Source organism: Neofelis nebulosa, chromosome X (assembly GCF_028018385.1).
Source record: "Neofelis nebulosa isolate mNeoNeb1 chromosome X, mNeoNeb1.pri, whole genome shotgun sequence".
Classification (NCBI taxonomy): Eukaryota; Metazoa; Chordata; class Mammalia; order Carnivora; family Felidae; genus Neofelis; species Neofelis nebulosa.
The window spans coordinates 106,802,380-106,824,367 of NC_080800.1; the positions used below are offsets into that span (position 1 = coordinate 106,802,380).

Here is a 21,988-nt window from a genome sequence, read left to right on the forward strand (position 1 = left end):
AAAGAAAAGAAAATCATTTCTCTAAATATCCCCATTTGAAAAATTTGTGCTTAAGAGCTTTTTTTCTGATAACACCAAAACACACAGATAAACAGTTACAAATGAAAAAAGAACTATAAATTTTAATCTATATTCTATGATTGGAAAAGAGATCTGTGAACATAAGAAGACTGTACTTAAAACATAGGACTTAAACTTACATCTGCAGAATTAAAGACATCCGGCAATAAAAAGTTGAGTAATGCCCAGAGTTCATGCAGGTTATTCTGCAAAGGTGTTCCAGTTAGGAGCAAGCGGTTAGTTGACTTGAACTCACGAACAATCTCTGAAAGCTAGAAAAAAATAATAGTTCTGTTAACATTATTTCATTTGTAAGAATGCTCAACATCCGGAGTTCTTTATCCAACCAATGCATTTTTTTAATAAAACTTGAAAATTATCTTTCTATAGAAAAATATCCTAGTTCAGGTGACACTGCCACAGTGAGTCACAACTGAACAAAATATTCTAGGCATTTCTATACTTATAAGAACGCAAATCATAGTCCTACCTGACACCCCTCCCTCACTTTAAAAAACTTATTTGGGGGGCGCCTGGGTGGCGCAGTCGGTTAAGCGTCCGACTTCAGCCAGGTCACGATCTCACGGTCTGTGAGTTCGAGCCCCGCGTCAGGCTCTGGGCTGATGGCTCGGAGCCTGGAGCCTGTTTCCGATTCTGTGTCTCCCTCTCTCTCTGCCCCTCCCCCGTTCATGCTCTGTCTCTCTCTGTCCCAAAAATAAATAAAAAACGTTGAAAAAAAAAATTTAAAAAACTTATTTGGTCTATTTTGGGTCCACAGAAACAGTCAGAACTCCATGGAATCCAGGCTAGTCACTTAACACAATAACATCTTTCTCCCTGCCAATCATGTTCATCCACATACCTAGCCAAGTTCTAACTTGGCCTGGTGACAATTTTTTTTTAAGTAGGCTTCACACCCAGTGCAGAACCCAATGCAGGGCTTGAACTCACAACGCTGAGATCAAGACCTGAGCTGAGATCAAGAGTCAGATGCTCAACCAACTGAGCCACCCAGGTCCCTCAAAGGCCTGGTGGCAATTTCTAAGCACCAGAGTTGAGCCCATTTTCCCTGATATCTTAACTTTCTAAATATAAGACTATAAAAATTAAAGCACAAAGCATAAAAGAACAGTAATCTTATCAATAAAAATGCATATTTTTATAATGTTCTTAAACAATTATTCTCTAACATGCATCCTTTTATAAGGTACTAGTCTCAATTTGAAGTTAGTATGATCTGCCTGGTGGTTTTGCTCCAGTTCTGTTCCTGTTTCTCCCAAAGTAGCCCAGTAATCATAATAATCAATGCTTTTCGTACTGTTGATGGAGTTGAATAACAAGAAATAGTGGTATTTTTCAAAATTTACACCATGCTCTAACTCACACAAATCAGGTAATTCCAGGAAATTATTTTTTCTAATCCTTATGAATACACACGAGGTAGAAGGCTCCTCAATAAAAATCAATGCAAATGCCTCTGGTACACCAAATATTACCAAAATATTAAAATACTGTAGCATAACAGAGTTAAACTGCAACAGGTATAGAAAATGAACACCTTATTTTCTTTACATTAAAAACTGTGTTCAATTTTCATTTGTCTCATATTCAATAATTTAAACTTCAAATTATTTTTAAAATGGATTTTCATTCAGATTCTGTGAATAAAATCACAATCTTCCATCACATTTTTTCTTTTGAATACACAGAAGTAATAAACGGACATGGTTAGTTAAAAGAAAAGTTTAACAATGATATTGAAAACTGGCTTACCTTAGATTTTTCATTCTTTATTCTGTGAGCCTCATCAATGACTAGGTAACGCCAATGAAACTTTTTAAATACAGATTTTTCTTTAATTACCATCTCATAAGAAGTAACACAAACATCCCATTCTCCTGGCATCATTTCATCACGAATAAAAGCAGCCTAATGCAAAATAAAGTTCTTTATATTAGAATACACTGACATGATGATCACAGAATTAAAGCATCAAGAAAATACTAATAATTCTAAGAGCCCTCAGAATCATTTGGTCTCATCCATCTTAAAGATAGGAAAACCATTTGGTGTCATCCATTTTAAAGACAGGAAAACCAAATCCCAAAGACACATTATCTGGGTGGCATACTAATATCAACAAAAGAGAAGCAAAGGCTTCCCTTAACCGAGTACAACATATTCAATGAACTGGAGAAGTTCTTATCACCAGATGATAGATATTAGGCTCTCTTCATACAACAAATGGTCCAAAAAGACAGGAGCAAAGTAAACTGCTTTCTGAAAAGCATGTTCTTACTAAGGTCAAAGCACTACCAACTATTACCAACACAGTTTCAACAAATGAAAAGAACTCAATATACATGAATGATTTCCACCTTTTGATCTCTTTTATGTTCCTTCCATTTCTAACAGGAATGAGTCATATATTTTGTTAAGGGGTCATGAAAGCCCATTAATGCTTTTGTGAATTCCCTGATATTGTTGTAAGACTACAAATATAATCTTATAAAGAGAACTTGCTCTATCTAGTACAGAGGGCTATTTAAGACAGTGAGACTATTTAAAACTATTTTTAAATCTTCTAAATCTTCATAGGCAGTGGCCAACACAGTAGCCAAGTTGACTGAGAGCATTTTTAACTTGTATGAACTGAATTTCAGATGTTATGTATGGGTCAAAATAAAACCATGAAGTTAACAGGGAGCGGCCAAATCTATATTGAGAAGGTTCTGATTAGTACTGTAAATATGAAATTACAGTGCATAAACAAAATTAACTGTTCACTGCAAACTCATTATTTCATAAACTCACAGTTATGCACCAAACACACTGTGGACTCATTCAACAAATATTTACCGAGTGCCCTGATATCTAAAAGGATTGTCTGGACTGAAGTAGAGGACAGAAAAAAGGCCTTTGTAGAGATCCCAGTTGCACTCTGGGAAGTGGTCATATTTAAAAGGTTAATTAAGACATTACAGAATTGGAGGCAAAATAAAGAGAACCAGGATGCCAGACTCCATTTGGTCTTGCAAACACCTTATCTTTGTTTGATTTTTTTGAAACACTCAATTTTGAAACTCCTACAGTTTCATGGAACAAACATATATTTATAATTTATATTAGCTCTGCCTTGAAATTTGTGTAACAGAACACTGAACATCACATAATCCAAAAGCTCTTTTATAGGTGACAAAATGAACGCCCTTCAATTGTCACTCAATGTCACACACGGTCAATAGCAAAGCCAGAACTAAAACCAGATCTCCTGTTTCCAGGTCCAAGATCTTTGATGTCTCTGGAGTGGAAAAGGAAGGAAAAACCATGTTTGGTGGGGCGCCTGGCTGGCTCTGTTGGTAGAATATGCAACTCTTGATCTCAGGCTCATGAGTTCAAGCCCCACATTGGGCGTGAAGCCTACTTAAAAAATAGAAAACAACTAAAAAACCATTTTTGGGATTCACACCTCTATATACTGCAGGACTACATTAGCGTCAAACTGGGTCAGGAGTATTACTAAGAATTTCCCAACTCAATCAAATACCTGTGGTAACCTACATCAAATTTTTTATTAGTAAAACACTGACCTCATAAAATGTTTACAGAAGGCCAGGAAATTATAAAAACACATTGTATCTATCCACGTGGTACCAAGATTCAAATTTGTCTATAAATAATTATCTGGGTGGTGCCTAGGTGGCTCAGTCAGTTAAGCATCTGACTTCGACTCAGGTCATGATCTCACGGCTCGTGGGTTCGAGCCCCGCGTCGGGCTCTGTGCTAACAGCTCAGAGCCTGGAGCCTGCTCCAGATTCTGTGTCTCCCTCTCTCTCTGCCCTTCCCCAACTTGTGCTCTGTCTCTCTATGACTCAAAAATAGATGTTAAAAAAATTTTTTTAATAATTATCTGGACTTTCTCTATACATTCTAACACCAATCTGTAAGTGCTGAATATAGTATATTATTTATGTAATTAATAATTACCATTCCACAAACTCTTTACTCATGGCCCACAGTAAAATAATATTTTAGGTTGCAATCCTTTTTTAAAAATGTTTTTAAGTTTATTTATTTATTTTGAGAGAGAGAGCAAGTGGGATAGGGATAGAGAGGGGGGAGAGAGAGAATCCCAAGTAGGTCCCTTGGCGTCAGTGCAGAGCCTGATGCAGGGCTCGAACTCACAAACTGGGAGATCATGACCTGAGCCAAAATCAAGAATCAGATGACTAACCGAGTGAGCTACCCAGGCACCCAGGTTGCAATCCTTAAAAAATGAGCAATACATATCCCTACCATGTGCGAAACACTCTATTTTCTATTCTATCTCATTTTTTTTTTATTGTTGTCCACACCAACACGAATTTGCAATATTAATGACTGGCAATACGAAAAGCACTGACTTTGAAGACTGGTTTTCAAGATTAAAAAAGTTTTGAAGCCACTAGTAAAATCTCAGCCACTCATGGGGTAGAGATAGGGCAGTCACAAATTAAATACAAGCATTCTTCCTTTAAAACTCCCAGAGAGAGAAAAAAAAAAAAACTCCCTGAAATATTTCATGAAATCCTTGAATTCCATATAATATAAGGGAAAACCACTGACACAGTTTTATTGAGACATATGAAAACACAAGTGCACATATTTCTTTTTCTTTATGATCTTAGAGAAATACTTTCAACCAAAAATCAATACTTCAGAAATACAAAGGTTTTAAGGAATGATATTACATTAAGTAACAGCAGTGATCAGAAAAGGGTTCTAAGTGACTAATTTGCCACTGGGAAATATTAAGCATAAGGAAGAATCAAGCCTGTAATTCTAAATTTATGAGCTCAGTATTTCAATACTTAAATTATTTATAAGCTGAATTTAAATAAATTTAAGTATTTTTTCTGCAAGCAAAATGATAAGAATAAAATTACATAATTCATTATGCTACCATTCTTTTGAGGGTATCTTTTGATAACCTATCTAAGTACGAAAAATAGAATAAATCTTTTCTCTAAACTATGTCCTCTGGAGGCGAAATAAAGGCAAAGTTTAATAATATGCTTTCTAAGCTGATTATTCATTTTTATATTTTTGCATAATTTATTTCTTTTAGATTAATTCTACAGTCCTAAAATCATTGTAGCCTACTAAATTGACAAATGGCTAATTTAAGCAAGAGCCCAGCATTTCCAATATCTAAGAATGTATGCAGGTATGTATTTTTCTATTCAAAGAGCAAAACTGAAAGCTGTGCCTTTGCTTAAATACAAAACACAGGCTCTCTGTATGAATAGAAAAGACCCCATTCATGTGTGCATCTATGCACAACGTGTGTGCATGTATACCAAATCAAAGTTAAAAAATTAAAAATTTAAACATAAAAAATTAAGTCATACAAACGTATATATTTTTGGTGTCAAAATAATACAACTGATGAGTCACTGATAAGATATACTGTCAATGATGATTTCTTTTAATAAAAAGTGATTTAAAATGCAACTCAAGGGGTGCCCGGGTGGCTCAGTCGGTTGAGCTCAGTCGGTCCGACTTCGGCTCAGGTCATGATCTCACAGTCCATGAGTTCGAGCCCCGCGTCGGGCTCTGGGCTGACAGCTCAGAGCCTGGAGCCTGCTTCAGATTCTGTGTCTCCCTCTCTCTCTGCCCCTCCCCGACTCATGCTCTGTCTCTCTCTGTCTCAGAAATAAATAAACATTAAAAAAAATTTTTTTTTAAATAAATAAAAAAATAAATAAAATGCAACTCAAAAAAGCTGACGTTAACGTGCCAGTTAAAAGTAAATGCAGATAAGCATAATAAAAGTGATTGCGTGTTATTAATAGGTAACACATCTACTTCACAGGAGTGTTGGATTAATTAATATATTAAAGGCATTTACAACAGAGCCTAACATAGAGTAAGCACAATGTGTTATTTACTAGCAGCAGTCAACTTAAATGTCTTTTATGGTATTTGTATAAAACTTAACCCCAAAAATGATGTTATTCTTGATTGCCTCTTTAAATCAGTTTCTCACTTACTCTTGCATCCTTGTCTCCGACGAAACAAATAACACGGAGAGATGGGACCCATCGTTTAAATTCATTCATCCAGTTATATAGAGTAGACTTTGGAACTAAAACCATGTGAGGTCCTGGAATGTTTCGGTAATGTTTCAGGTAACCAAGCAAAGCAATCGTTTGTAAAGTCTTACCAAGACCCTGCATTATCGTTACAAAGAAAAAAATCCATAAATGTTTACTTAATGAAACATTTTGTTAGTAATAACAAAGACATTTGCCAACTATCTCACATGGGGAAAAATTTTAAAGACCTTTGTTTTTTTTAAGTGAATAACCATACCAATTCGTACTTACTGTGTGCACAAAAAGAAACCAGGAACTTGCAGGCAGAAAGTTGCTTTGTTGCTCCTCTTAAAGGAGCAAGTAGCATACTTCATAATTTTTTCTAGTGGCAAAATTAGGGAATTTTGTGTGTATGTGTTTCACACTCAAATACCAGCCTGCTTCGATACCAGTCTTTCTTTCCCATTGTCCCCAACATTATTACAGCCAAGGCATGAAATATTCACACTATGCATCTCAAGGGGCTTGTAGCTCTGTACTTGCATCTCACACCCTTGAAGACCTATGGAACCATAAAAGAACAAAACATGAAAGAACTCTGCAGCCAGAAAAGGCCTTAGAGATCACCTAGTCCAGTAGACTTTTTAAAAAACAACCTACTGAACAGGGGAGCCTGGGTGGTTCAGTTAGCTGAGCATCCAGCTCTTGATATCAGCTTAGGTAGTGATCTCATGATAAGGGGATCAAGACCGGCATCCAGGGGCTCCTGGGTGGCTCGGTCGGTTAAGTGTCTGACTTCGGCTCAGGTTGTGATCTCACAGCTCCTGAGTTCGAGCCCCGCGTTGGGCTCTGTGCTGACAGCTCAGAGCCTGGAGCCTGTTTCGGATTCTCTGTCTCCCTCCCTCTCTGCCCCTCCCCTGTTCACGCTCTGTCTCTCTCTGTCTCAAAAATAAATAAACGTTAAAAAAAAAGAATTAAAAAAAAAAAAAAAAAAGACCGGCATCCAGCTCTGCGCAGAGCATGGAGCCTGCTTAGGATTCTCTCTCTCCCTTTCTCTCTCTGCCTCTCCCATGTGTATGCACTCTCTCTCACTCTCTCAAAATAAATAAATAAGTAAACATTTAAAAATAAATAAGTAAAAATAAAAAACATACTGAACACCATGAACCCACCACCTAACCCATGAGGAAGGGAATGATGTCCTATGCTGTGTGGCCTTTTAAAACAGTTTCTGGCTTTATCTCTATGCAAGGTATATATTTTCTTTTATAAACCTAGGCTCAAAACTATTTTTATAGGGTTTATCCTAATATTTCACTTAATGAGATGCATCAAAACCTTAAAATACTCAAAATTCCTTAATCAAGTAATTCCATTTTTAGGAATCCTATGGAAATAATTTGAAAGGTACAGAAAAAGTAAATTACAAGGGTTCTCACAACAGCATTATTATGTACCATATACACATGTATCAACCAATATATACTATATACATCAGTCCAAATGACCAGCAATAAGGGAGGATATTAACAGAATTATGGTAACTCTCCAGGATTATTATACAGTAATTAACAATTATTTTTACAAATATTTGAATTATGCAGAAAATATGTATGAATGTGAAGAAATCAGAATACCAAATTATATGTACAATATGATCTCAACTATGTAAAATAAATACATCCAGAATTAAAATGCTAAAATGAAAGATGCCAAAATGTCAACTGTGGTTATTTCTGGGTAGCATAATTATAATTTACTTTCAATTTTTTTCTTGTTTTTTTTCCAAATTTTCTATACTCCTTAAAGTATCTTTCCCTTTTTTAATAAAAAGTACCTGGTGTCAGCATAAATTCAATATGAAGGATCTTCAGATCCTTCATGTTTAAAGGCTGCAGTCAAGAAGAGCTTGGGGCAAATAATCCTGGTCTTTCTGCTGTCCAATTAACCAAGCTCCTCCCCTCCTGAGCTAATTGTAGTCTCCAACCCAGAATACTAAATATAAGGAGCTACAGACCCTTGATTTTAAATTTTTTTTTAATGTTTATTTATTTTTGAGACAGAGAGAGACAGAGCATGAATGGGGGAGGGTCAGAGAGAGAGGAAGACACAGAATCTGAAGCAGGCTCCAGGCTCTGAGCTGTCAGCACAGAGCCCGATGTGGGGCTCGAACTCACGGACCGTGAGATCATGACCTGAGCCGAAGTCAGACGCTTAACCGACTGAGCCACCCAGGCACCCCGACCCTTGATTTTAAAGGACCTCCTGCCACAAACCTAACAGTTGCTTAGCATCTATGGGATCATTACTACACTACATGTTATAGAGCATAAACAGTCATGTGGCTCTTCTGGAGAAGAGTGATTGCAATAATGGCTCCAGAGTTTCATAAATAGGAATATCACTGGGTCATATAGATCTAGAACTCCCCCCAGTCCTCTCTTAAATCACATTTAATTTATTTTGTCTTAAAATACCAATCTAAGTCTTCATATACTCCCCCAATCTGCTGAATTAGCATCTTCAATGGACTAACTTTTTCTCTTTGGTCATTTTATTTATATGTCCATCACTCTTGAGCTTACTTCCCAGGCCCTACCTGGTATTCTGCTAGGTCAGAACTCAACATTGCTCTTTACTTTTTTTTTTCCATCTATTCACTTTCTCACTGCTCACACATTGAGGCATTTACATTTATTCATTCATGCTTTCATCATTTATTGTCTGGTCTATTCATTCACTCATTTAGTGTTTGGTTTATATACCCCACCTCATTACCAAAAGGATTTCAGGTAGCCTACAAATAAAACATGTTTCAGGTGGCCTACAGTGAAAACATGGAATGTAAATTAATGGTAAAATAGATATAAAGAAGGGCCAGGGAAAGATTAGAAGGTATTGAATAGGAAAAGACACAAAAGACACAATGGGCCAACCATTACATTACACAGGTGCTCCATTTTGGCATTCATTTTGGCTCTGAGCTTCCTGGAAGCCAAAGTATAAATAAAAACAAAAGTACAAGGAGGTTTTTTTAAACCATTTGAGGAAATCACACTAAGAATTATGTAGCCTGTGAAAGTGTAAACAATCCTAGACTTTACAAACGCCTTTTACATTATAACTAAATAAAGCAATTAGCCTCCAGACCTCAGGGGTGCAATATAGCTCAGGCACTTCAAATTTACAAAAAAAAAAAATTGATAACTGAGATCCTGTTTTTAGCTATCATCTCCTTACCATTTCATCTGCCAAGATACCATTGACTCCATTTTCATACAAAGAGATCAACCAGTTCAGCCCTCGAATCTGATAATCTCTCAATGGTCCTCCTTTCACATCTAAAAAAGAAATCAAGATGCCTCATACTTTTATTAATATAATCAAGTAAATTTTTTCTAAAATCAAATTGGGAAAAAAAAACACCAACATGATGAGGTACTTACATGAAGGTGACACCTCAAATCTAACACACACATTAGATGTTTTCCGACTCTCTGAGAGTAGCTCTTCATCTTCTTCTTGTTCCGTGCGCCTATGGCGGTAGCTGAAATGAAAAGAAATACCTTTATGTTCAACACAAATGTTAAAGTGTCAATGAAGTCAGTATACATCGCTAGTATCTTCATGAAAAGAAAATGACTTACTTAAGGTCTTGCTTAGAAGTTGGTAGAACCGGCCTACATTTTTACTGATTTCTAGTGAGAAAAACTTGTTGCCTCCAAAACTTATTTACACTGACAATAACCTTATTTTTTGAACATAGAATTATACTGAATAAGTGAAGAGGGAATGAGAGTATAAGGAGGGAGAAGGGGGGACAGGATGAAGAGAGGGAAAGAGGGAAGAAAGTAGAGAGAGATGCCAACATACTCTCCAGCAGAAATTAAGCTCTGCTTGTCATCTTTCTTTATTCGAGGACGTCCCAATTTCATGTTCAGAGGAGATGTTGGAGATTTCTGTGCTGACGGTTGAATGAAATGTGCAAAAAGTTCTGTTTGCTTTAATAAAAATTCAAATCTCTTTGCTCGGTCTGCTTTCTAATGCACAAAAGAAAAAGTAATGATTTTTATTTGCTCGCAGTTATTTAACAAACACTTACATTGCCCTTACTTTGTACTATGTTCTAAGCACTTTAAACATACTAACTCATTTAATTCTCTTAATAAACCTATGAGGTAGGCACTAATATTATGTCCATTTTACAGATGACAAAACTAAAGTACCGAGAGGGTAACTAACTTGCTCAAGTTCCCACAGTTAATAAGCACCCAAATTTGAAAAATGGCATTTTCAGATACTCTGAATAGAAGCCAAGTGATCTAACAGAAGTAAATGCCCCAATAAGAAGTATCCTGTTGGGGCACCTGAGTGGATCGGTCTGTTAAGTGGTTGTGCATCCAACTTCTCAGGTCATGATCTCATGGCTCTGTGAGTTCAAGCCCCGCATTGGGCTCTGTGCTGATAGCTCAGAGCCTGAAGCCTGCTTCGGATTCTGTGTCTCTGTCTCTCTCTGCCCCTCCCCAATGCACAAGCGTGCACACACATGCTGTCTCTCTCTCTCAAAAATAAGCAAACATTAAAAAAAAAGAAGTACCCTGCTTAAAGAGTAAGGGTCAGAAAGCAAATCCTCTTTCCAAACCATAATGATTTTCTTTTCCTAGTTAACAAAATAAAGCATCATAATATGTAATATATCCTAAATGCAGAAATATGAATTATTGGCTTTGATATACATATACCATAAACTGATCTCTTAAGAATTTATAAGATTTGGGGGAAGAATACCCATACACATATAAGTAAAATAGTTAACATATATTAACTATTAAAAATTTATATGTGGGGCACCTGGGTGGCTTAGTTGGTTAAGTGTCCGACTTTGGCTCAGGTCATGATCTCCCTGTCCCGTGAGTTCGAGCCCCGCGTCGGGCTCTGTGCTGAAAGCTCAGAGCCTGGAGCCTGCTTCGGATTCTGGGTCTCCCTCTCTCTCTGCCTCTCCCTGCTCACACTCTGTGTGTGTGTGTGTGTGTGTGTGTGTCTCAAAAATAAACATTAAAAAAAATTAATTGATATATTCTATAATTTCTCAATAAATTGTAAAAGGTCATGTAACTTGTACCATATTAATGAAATAAAACTTCACTAAAAAATCTTAGAAGATCAAAAGATGTATACATTATTCTAAATGAAGAAAAAATGAAAATGATTTTTTATTTCCCAGTCACTTTCTGACCACAGGGTAGGGAATATTTGATTGCTAATGAAGGATGCATAATTAATAATACCAGAAACTTACAAGAGTTCATTAACATAAACACAAGAATTAGACAAACATTCAGACCAGAAGCTGGAAGGAGGCCAAAACTTTTCCATTTTATGTTATCCTCACTGGAATGTTGTTTTTAGAGTTGTTAAAACATTAACTGTCTATGTTAGATGTGACCTTAAACATTAAGGCATGGAGTATGGCAAAATCACTATGAACAACCAAAAAAATACTTCATTTCTACTTATTTTTATAATATTACTGCAAAAGCAACCCCTCAACAAAAAAATTCAGTTCCAACTACTTGTTAAATTTCTCTTTTGAGTTAACCAAATTCACTGGTTTTGAAAGATCCCAGGGCATAAAAGATTAGTTAAAATGAAAGCTAAGATATGGATTTTAGTAAATAAAAACTAAATAATTTGAAATACACAGCAAAGCAGTAGGTGGCATAATTAAGATTATACTGTTTAAATACGTAACATTTTCATGTACTGGGAAAATGTCCTCTCCTCCAGAGAAAGTGTTACTGTATTACATGTCTCATAATATGTAACATTCATTCAAATATCCAAAGCAAGAACAGAGGGAGAAAAAAATATCAGTCCAGCTCTGTGACTTGATTTCTTTAAGCCATACTGATATTCCCACTGATATTTTCACTTAGTGGATACAATATTTCTAGCATAAAGCATCTTATTATGAGATAAAGAGTGCTGAACAACAGTGAAGAGATGTGGTTTCTGTTCCCAACTATTTCATATAGTTTTTCTGCTCCTTATTTTCTCATCTGAAAACGAGATTCATTTATTCAACAAAAATCTACTATAATGGATTTATTATTAAGTTACTTTCCAATTCTAAAATCTATGATCCTGTATTCATTATATATGAACATGTATCATTTTAATCTTTCACATCTCCTCAATAAAAATCAAGTACAGTGAAACTAATGTTAATATTGGGTGCCAACTACAGTTCAATGACAAAAAATCAACTACATTATTCGTGATCAACCCAGGAATATATTTACCATTTTCTCTTCATATTCTGGGTCCATTTCCTTTTCAGATTTAGAAGCTTTAGCAGCAAGTTTGAGTTGAAATGAAGAAACATTTTTCTAGAATTTCAAAAAAAAAATAAGCCATCAAATTGCAAAGCAAGATCTTAAAAATGGTCGACATTGTCATTTGAAGAAAGTAAAAAGTAATTAAATACTAAATAAATAAATCAACATGGGCCACACATAGACCAATGATGAGAGCATGTCATGAAGCAGGGCTTATGATTAATCCAGTTCTGTGCACCTGGGGTCCAATAAAAAATCTGTATTATAAAAGCTAGAGAAAGAACATTAATTAAAATAAACACCAAAAGGTGAAACAATGAGCCATTTCATCTATTTTTTAATTTCAAACATAAGAAAGTACAGAACCATTGAATAGATTTAAAATCTATAATATGGTAATATTATCATCCACAAACCAAGGAATTCAAGGAAAGTAAATATTAATTCTCAGAAACACATCTTTATGTAATAGAAACGAGCCAAAATTTCAGAAGGAGACTATGGTTTCTGTTCCTGAAAAGACACTTTTTCATTGTTTTCATATTCTAATAAGAACATTTAAACTTTTTAATGTAATACATGTTAATTTCTATTTAAATAATAACACAATACAGTTTTAAACTTTTGATTTATGTTAATTTTTCCCAACTGGAAAGAAAACTATTTTAAACCCTGTTACATAAATATTTTGTAGCAGTTTCTCAAGGTTATCAACTATTAACATCTGATATTTAAAAAGTTGTGATTTAGTGAAAACTAACATAAGTCAGCTTCTTCAAAATATTGAAATTATCTGGGGGTTATTTCATGCACGCTATCCTTTGTAAAGATAAGTTTGTACTTGCAAATATAATTATGTATATAGAATATACCTCCTTCCCTATAAGAAATAGAGAAATAATAAAAACACAAATTTACCGTTTAGTATCAGAGCTGAGAGTATTTCAGTTTTAACACAGATTTTGCCCAAGTCACAAATCAGTTTGTGAAAACTACAGAAATTACGTCCATTTTATCATGGCTTTTGTCAATCAGTTCCTGAAAACTTAGATCATAAATCAAAACCAGAATGTGATGTTAAACATAAAAAAAACATAGCTCCAATAGTTAATGAATATGTCTTCTAACATTTACTGAAATTCCTAGTTTAAGACAATTCAAACTAAGATTATGGAATTTGACCCTGGTCAGTGTTCTACTTTGAAGCACTGATCAGATGTCGTTCAGTTATTCTTAACCCAAATAATAGCCATCTTGATTTAAGCATCGCATACATATATATCGTCTATGTGAGATGTTTTGAATGTAATCCTGGATGGACAAGAATAGAAAACTGCTAAAATCCCCTCAATCCCACTCTTTCAAACTGTCCCATGTACTATAAATCTGATTTTATTTTCAAAGCAACAAGTAACGGAATACTGGGTAACAAAATTCACACCTTTATCATTCCTTGAAAAGCTATATGAAGTCTAGTTTTCAAGTTTCAAAACAGTGAAAATTACTTCACATCATATACACAAGTATATATCTAATAGTGTGGGACAAAGACTTCGCTTATAGAAAAATTAAGGCTTTAATTAGAAAAAAAAAACTTTACTCAATACACTTGCCTACCTTGTGGTAGAATACCATAAAATTTAATTATATGCTAATTAAAATTCCTAATCTTAAGCAATGCTATTAAAAGCTGTGGGTAATTACTTAATTGGCACTATCTTCCACAACAAATTTTAAAATACCTACCTTCTAAACCTTCTCCTTTGCATATGTTTTCAAAAATACACTTCTTGTACAAGAAAACATAAAAGGATATTTTAATGAATTTCCTATGGATTTCATCATCTGGTAGTTTAGATGCCATGAGAATGTGGACAAGGTCATCAAGATGCCCTTAGAGACCATGACCTTTTTCTTGATGTTTTCATTACCAAAAATACCAACTCCAACTTCCAGCGTTAGGTTATCCACTGTCACTTAAACCAAGTTAAGCTCAAGAACCAGAACGTAAACAAAAATACGTTTCTGTAGCTAAATGTCACAAGTCAATCAACCAAATCTCATCTACTTTATGCATCACAAAAATGCTCTTACTCAGAGCCTATTTTCTTTTACTTGATATACAATTCTAGCAAGTTTGATCATCTGACTTGCCATACTACAGAGAATAAAAGCAACAGCAAATGACACAGGAAAGATCACTTAGAAGAAAGCACAATGTCAACAGCAAGAAGGGATGGCAGAAGCCCAGGACTAAAAGAGGAGTTCCACTGCAGTAACATCCCTTTTCCTTACTATTCAGGCATAATTATTTCCCTCTCCCTGCTGCATCACTTGTATTTTTATATTTTGTATTTTTACAGTTGTTTTAAATGATTGTATGGTTTTGTTACATCTATGTCATTTTATCATATGTTCTTTCTGATGAAAGTAGATGAAGTTTTTAAAAAATGATAGCTAACACCTGACAATTGAGGGAGGAGAGTGAAAAGTCATTTAGGAAATCAACACAATACTGGGGGCACTGGCTAACTCAGTCGGTAGAGCATGCGACTCTTAATCTCAGGGTTGTAAATTCAAGCCCTGTGTTGGGCATGGAGCCTAGTTAAAAATTTTTTACGTGGGGCGCCTGGGTGGCGCAGTCGGTTAAGCGTCCGACTTCAGCCAGGTCACGATCTCGCCGTCTGTGGGTTCGAGCCCCGCGTCAGGCTCTGGGCTGATGGCTCAGAGCCTGGAGCCTGTTTCCGATTCTGTGTCTCCCTCTCTCTCTGCCCCTCCCCCGTTCATGCTCTGTCTCTCTCTGTCCCAGAAATAAATAAATAAACGTTGAAAAAAAAATTAAAAAAAAATTTTTTTACAAAATCAACACAATACTGGAAATGTCCGGGAAGTGGTTATTTGAGGGGGAACAGCCTCCTACATCTCAAATGCCTATGTATCACTTCCAGAGTACAGTAACTGATGAACATGAAGGAAAGTTTAATCTACATTTTCAGTCCATCACTTAGGCAGTCAAGGTAGTGAGCAATCTATTTAGATGGAGTGGGGGGAATGCCAAATTACTTTATTTAAAGGAATGAAATGATAAACATGAAAGAACTTAAGTAGATATTTGGTACTCTTTAGATTTTTGAGAAAAAATTAAAAATGAAAGATGTGGTGACTAAAATAATCAACTTAAGGTATTCAGAAAGTTCCTGCCATGCAACACCTCACTTCCCGATGCTGAGCAAATGAGATAGTATTAGGACAACTTCTGATGAGGCTATAGAATTCATTAATATATGTATCAATTCGGTGTTCGTTACATAGGTGTTTTTTTATTGATTCCCAATCTTTCCACAACTCAAAAAATGTACACAATCTGGAAATTCAACAATCTTTACTGCCATACAAAAGAGTTTATCCCTTACATTTGCACAGTCTAGGGAATAAAAGGCACCTAGACTCATTGGTGAATTCCCCAGCATTTGATTTTATATTGATACTTCGTATCTGAACCATCTTGACAATACCATGTTACTGATTCAAGTACCACATAGATCTTAAAATGTGTATGTTTTGTACGGTTTTCACTTACCACTACAATTGTCTTTCTGTTTAGTCAACCTTGTAACAGTAAAATATATCACTTTAAACAAATGCTGGATTTAAAATTACTAATTCACGGCAAAAGGTGTAAATTGCCTTCAAAAGCTTTTCATTTGGTCGCATCGTACCATATAATAATTCAGACAAAGCCAGTTGAGATCTCTAAAGCATAATTTTAATTACCTACCGTTGTTTTAATTGCGAGATGTCTACTCGTAAACGGAAAAAAAAAATCTAACCATAAACGATGCATTCTACAATTTAATTATACATCAACAATCCTTATACCCCATCTTATTTTTTATTCTGAACGTGTTTCATAGTTTCATTTGCATGTCTTGGTCCATATGAAATATGCCTTATGGAGATAATACATATTTTCTGGATTTGGCTTTAATAGGTGTCTGAGTGGTCCCTTTATGTATGTTAGCAGGAGCTCATCCTAGCGACGCTGGGTTAAAGAAAAAGAAAAAGAAAAAGAAAAAGAAAAAGAAAAAGAAAAAGAAAAACCCTGCATGTGTCCAGGAGCCAGCAGCGCCCACTAGGAGAGGGAGGCGGAAGCCTGGAAGGCTTGGGGCCGGATTGGGGGACCATTTGGGTGGCCCTGGAGTGAAACACTATACCGTCGGGGGCGGGGCAGGAGAGGGTGAGGGTGCACACGTTGGAAATTTTCCTAAGCCAGCGTCCACGGTTCCTCAGTTTGGGGTCTGGATTGCGGGGGAGCGGGTAGCACGCGGAGAGCTCATTTTCTCGGGGTGACACCCCCGCTTCAGCAGGCGGGGACCAAACGAACAAGGGATGATTTTTTTGCTGCCACCTAAAAGGCCGACATGGCCATTCAAAAAAAATAAAAGTCTCTCCTATCGTCCCTCCGCCTCCCAACCACCAGCACCTTGAAATTCAAATTAAAAAATTGTAAACCCCAGCAGAACCCCTTTCGCGCGGGTGTGGGATTGAAGGGCCCAGATTTCCCAGGCAGAGGCCGACGGGAAGGGGGGGGAGAGGGAGCGAGCGAGAGGAGAGGGAGAGGCGGAGGCTTTTTCCTGCACAACCCCATCCCCCACCCTGTTACCCCAGTTCCGGGAATGTGGATGGGGCCGGGGGCTGTCGAGGGGCGTCCAAGCCCCCCAAGCCCCGGGATAACGGGCACCCTCCGCCCCGCGCCGCGCCCGCGCCCAGCCCCGCCCCCGCCCTCCAGGCGGCATGGAGGAAAGGGGGAGGGGAGCGAATGCTAGACTGTTCCGCCGCCCCCCACTCCCAGCGCGCCCGCGGCCCCCATCCCCGGTGAGCTCCGCCGGTACCTGTCGGCGCCGAAAGGTCAGGGCTTGGGCCCCTCGGAGGGGCCCGGCTCAGGATTTGTTGACTATACACACACCCCCTTCCTATTTACCTCCTTCTTCTCGCCCTTCTCCGTGGCCACGGTGGCTTCGGTGGCCGCGGCGGCCGCTCCCTCCTCCTTAGAGGTGGATGGCCCCGGCTGCTCGTCCTCTATGACCACGATTGTGGCGGTCGCATCAGCAGCTGCCACGGTGGCTGCCACTGCAGCGGTGTCCGGCTCCATTGCGTTGGAGCGGGAACGAGGAAGGGGACGAGGGCTCCTGGGCGGCGGCAGTGGCTGCACTGGAAAGAGCTAGATGGAGCAGGGGTGGGGAATCACTCCGCTTCCAACCCCTTCGCTCAGCCCCCCCTTCTTTAAATAACCCTCAACCCTGCCCCACTTCCGTCCACCCACCCTACGTCATGGCCTCCCCCCGTCACCCTCCCCCCTTCCTCCACCCCCCCCCCCCCAATGATCGCGAGACTCCCCCTCCCCACCAAGAGCCCGGGCCGGCCCGCACGACCAACTGTTGCCTGAGTGTGGGGCGCGGACTGGGGTTGAGGCGGGAACCCACAAGCCCGCGGCTCCCTAAAAATCTCCCTTCCCACACGCCCCCAACAGTCAGCCTGAGCTCCCCACGCATATGTGTGCAGAAGGAATCCTCTTTCCCTTAAATCTGCTCTTTGTACCTCGGGGCGCTCTCCCCTTCTTGCACAAAGAACTTTTACTCTGCTTGTAACTGCACTGTAAAAGGTCTATTTGCAAAGCAGAGAACCCCTCTGGGGACTGCCCTTTCCCAGGTCCCAAAAGGGGTATTGGTGGTGCTATTCCCACCTTTGGAAATTCTGCAGAAGGAGAAGCATTCCTTGAATCTCTTGATTACAGCTGCAAACATTGTCTTACAAGGCAAAGCGTGACACTTGGGTTTTATGTATATTTGCTCTATTTGCAACTCTGATACTTCTCAGAGGGCCAAAGTGCAGGAGCCCTTCTGTTGCCATCACCGCTGAATTTTAAAACTCGTTGCGTGGGGGACAAGGTCAAGGGCCTCAGAGAACCTGGGGCAAATCATGGTAGAAACCCAATATTAGTAATTGGATTAAATTACCTTGAGTTTTTTGGTATGTGTTCTTTTTGTATCCCCATTATTAAGTAGTAATTAAACACCAATAATAGGCATAATCATGGATATAAAAGCATTTTGTAAAGGGTGGGACAGTAGGCAAATGTCGATTATTAAATATTATTGTTTCTATTTCTCCTCACCATTTATTTTGATCAATGATGGGAAGATTTACATCTTTCTAGATTTTGATCATTACAGACGAAAGATAGCAAAACAGGTGGAAAATAGTATACCAAACAACAATCACAAAATCTACAATTTCCAAAATGAAGCAAATACTTTTCAAAGTGTAAACAAATCATGATTAATTTCCCTCAACACACCTTCCTAAATTACCAACTAAAATTAAATGTGATTTCTATGAATAGCAGGAAAGCACACAATTGCCCCCCAAATATATCCCTTTTTCCTGGGAATAATAGCCTAAATTCCTCTCTGTTTTAAAGTTGTGACTGCTTCATATGCAAAATCCTTGTGACATTTTACCTACTATTGGTCATTTAAACCTTAGTGTAAAGAGGTGTGAGATACTGTCCAGGGACTGGTTTTGCGCAGAGGCACACAGGTTTTTAGAGGCAAAGAGCAAGACAGTGGTGATTGAAGGAGTGTGTCGCTGAGACTGGTAGTGATAGCTTTGCTCTGATTTTACTTTCATTATTTTTATCATTTGCCCTTGTTTCTCATGCTGAAGTATACATGTGTAGTATCCAATGGGTGTGTGTGTGTGTGTGTGTGTGTATACATATATATATATATATATATATATATATATATATATATATATATATATATAGCATATATGACAATGGTTTGTATTTCTGGAACATCAACCTTAATCAAAAAGTGGGATGGAATTAAACCACTTAACTGATCATTTGAAACACTATTTTTTCTGTAAAATATGCAGATGTATTAAGGAATGAACTGCAGTTTGAACTGTCTCCACATAAAAGCTTGAGACTTCCAGTTAGATATCCTACCCCTTCACCACCACCTTTTCAGTCTCCTCAGTCATTAAGACTTGTTTCATAGGGAAGTCCAGGAAGCACTAAAAGACAAGGATGTATGTATCCACTTGACTTGAAAAGGATCCTTCTAGAAAGTGTGATGAAAGATTTCTTTTTCATGAAACTGAAGCTATGGAAGGATATAATTCCCCTTTCCTTGCCTGGGGATTCAAAGAAAAAAGGGTTAGTAAATATTTATTATGTATTGGTGTGTTCCTGCTTACAAAGATACTTTATTCCACTGTATTTCTCATTTCCAATGTATAGTATTTCAGTTACACCTTGGGCTAAATGCACTCTTAGAGGAAATCTGGGAAACTCACATCCGTTTGTAATACCTTTTCTTTCGAAACATGTATTTCAAGTTCCAAAAAAAAATAAGTTAGAAATTCATTTGGGGGTCAGAACATATTTGTGTGTTGGTAATTTTCCATATGTGTATAATGTGATCCTTCCTTTTCAGGATGACGTGGCTGAAAGTGCTACCAAGTAATGAGTTTGGCTGGAAAGGTCAATGCTTGGTCCATAGACCTTGCTTCAGGATTCATGTAAATATTGCCCTTTGGCTTGTGGCAACAGCTGCTATTTACAGAGCATGTGCTATCCTTATTTGCAAATCTGCCTAAAATTCATGATCTGTAGACTTTGCTCAACAAAAGTCATCTCATTTCTGAGCCTACCCAACACCTTGCTCTATCTGTTGCTGCTACTACCTTCTATTTTGTCTTTTCATTTGAAATGGTCTTTAATTGCTGTACTCCAGTGAGGTAGGAGAACAAACCAAACTTTTGTAGAGGATCTTGGGGTCATATTTGGGAGCCTCAAAACCAATCCTAGTCTACTAGACAATACACCCATTTTGGCAGATAGCAAGTATCATAGAAATTATCCAATAGTCATTTTTGTATAGCCAAACAGTATCTGCCAGAATGCATGTCCAGTAGTGGTATTAAATACTTTGATAAAGTTTATGAAGGCAAGGTCAAAGACTTGGTGTTCATTCTCTTATCCTGTATCTGATATTTATCACTGAAACCACAGTGTGACTTAAAACTACATTGTGATCCCACTAATCAACATTCTTTAGAAGTTGGTACAAACGATTCCAGTCACAGTATCTTGCTTACCAACTATAGTAACCTCTCTGTTCTTAGCAGTAAGCTTTCTCACCATTCTCCTTGAAGACATTTATGATATGTCATTTTTGAAAATATGGTTATTTCCTCAGCACTCTGTATATTAAGGAAAAGGTCATCATAATGGCTAGTATACATCAACCATTTCTTGAGCACTCACTATTGTACTAGGTTCCTGACATATGATGTTGCTAATCCTCCTGGTAATGCTATGAAATAAATGTTATTATCCCTATTTTACAGATCGAAAATGGAGACTTAGGGTAATAACTCATCTAAGGTTTCACAGCTAGTGAGTGACAAAAGCCAGATTCAAATCCCAGGCCGTCTGGCTCCAAACTTCATCTTTCCACTTTACCTTTATTAAGTTCTCTGTTCTTCACAGGGCTTCCTCTTCGACAGTTGAAATCATATTGAGAAAATTACTGAAAAATACTTTTGCCATCTATCTCCAAAGTGTTCCCTCTGGATTTCTGAGGAGACATTATCACTCTTAAGGCTCTGGTAGTATGCACGGCCAGATAATTTCTTAGGCTGTACATAAAAGTTGCTGTAAGGTGGAGATTAGAGAATAATTTGGGATTCTTGAACAGCATGTACCCAACGTAATTTCTCAGAACAGTAATGGGACTCAGGACACAGTGCAGAGTGGGGGAAAAGCTAACTGAAACAACTTATATGTGCAAGAGGAAGTGTTTGGCAAAATGTTGTACAAAACATTCGTAAAGGGAATACTATGCAATCATTATGAATGGTTATGGAAGTATGTATCTGGTTGACATGGAAATATAACCCTAATAGGTTGTTTTTTCCATTTTTCAAGTTTTTCATTTTATTCATTTTATCATGTGTATATAAAATATTTGAGTCTCAACAGTCAAAATTATGTTAAAATATATGTTCCTAGAATCTCTACTGCAACACTGCCTTATCTTTTTTTCTGTTCCCATCAAGTAACCACTTGTATTCTTTTTCAGTTTTCTTTCCCATTTTTACACCAAAAAGCTAGCTGGCTATATGATATTCTCCACATAGAGTAGAGATCACTCCATATTAGATTGGTAGTCTTTCTCAGACTTTTTATAACTCCACATTATAGAATCATGTGTCCCCCCCCTCATTTCCTAGGTTGTTTTTTTGTTATTTTATTTTTTTATTTTTGGAAGAGAGAAAGGGAGAAAGAGTGTAAGTGGGGGAGGGGCAGAGAGAGATGGAGACACAGAATCCAAAGCAGGCTTCAGGCTCTGAGCTATCAGCACAGAGCTGGATGCAGGGTTTGAACTTACAGTGAGATCATGACCTGAACTGAAGTCAGATGCCCAACTGACTGAGCCA

At 37.6% G+C, this 21,988-nt stretch overlaps 1 protein-coding gene across 10 annotated transcripts in view; it reads right to left on the reverse strand.

Moving 5' to 3' along the window:
• SMARCA1 (SWI/SNF related, matrix associated, actin dependent regulator of chromatin, subfamily a, member 1) overlaps positions 1-17,771 on the reverse strand; it is a 279,079-nt gene extending 261,308 nt beyond the window's left edge. For 8 of the 10 annotated variants that reach the window (XM_058714167.1, XM_058714171.1, XM_058714168.1 and 5 more), the window contains exons 1-8: positions 17,457-17,770; positions 12,440-12,526; positions 10,011-10,177; positions 9,584-9,684; positions 9,378-9,478; positions 6,093-6,272; positions 1,834-1,989; positions 201-332 (exon numbers count right to left, since the gene is read on the reverse strand). In XM_058714167.1, the coding sequence (XP_058570150.1) occupies positions 201-332; positions 1,834-1,989; positions 6,093-6,272; positions 9,378-9,478; positions 9,584-9,684; positions 10,011-10,177; positions 12,440-12,526; positions 17,457-17,627 (1,095 nt within the window). In that variant the 5' untranslated portion in view covers positions 17,628-17,770. Of the gene's footprint in view, positions 1-200; positions 333-1,833; positions 1,990-6,092; positions 6,273-9,377; positions 9,479-9,583; positions 9,685-10,010; positions 10,178-12,439; positions 12,527-17,456 lie in introns of all 10 variants that reach the window. The other 2 variants (XR_009257261.1, XR_009257260.1) reach the window with 1 other exon arrangement.
• Between the last annotated feature and the right edge of the window lie 4,217 nt (positions 17,772-21,988).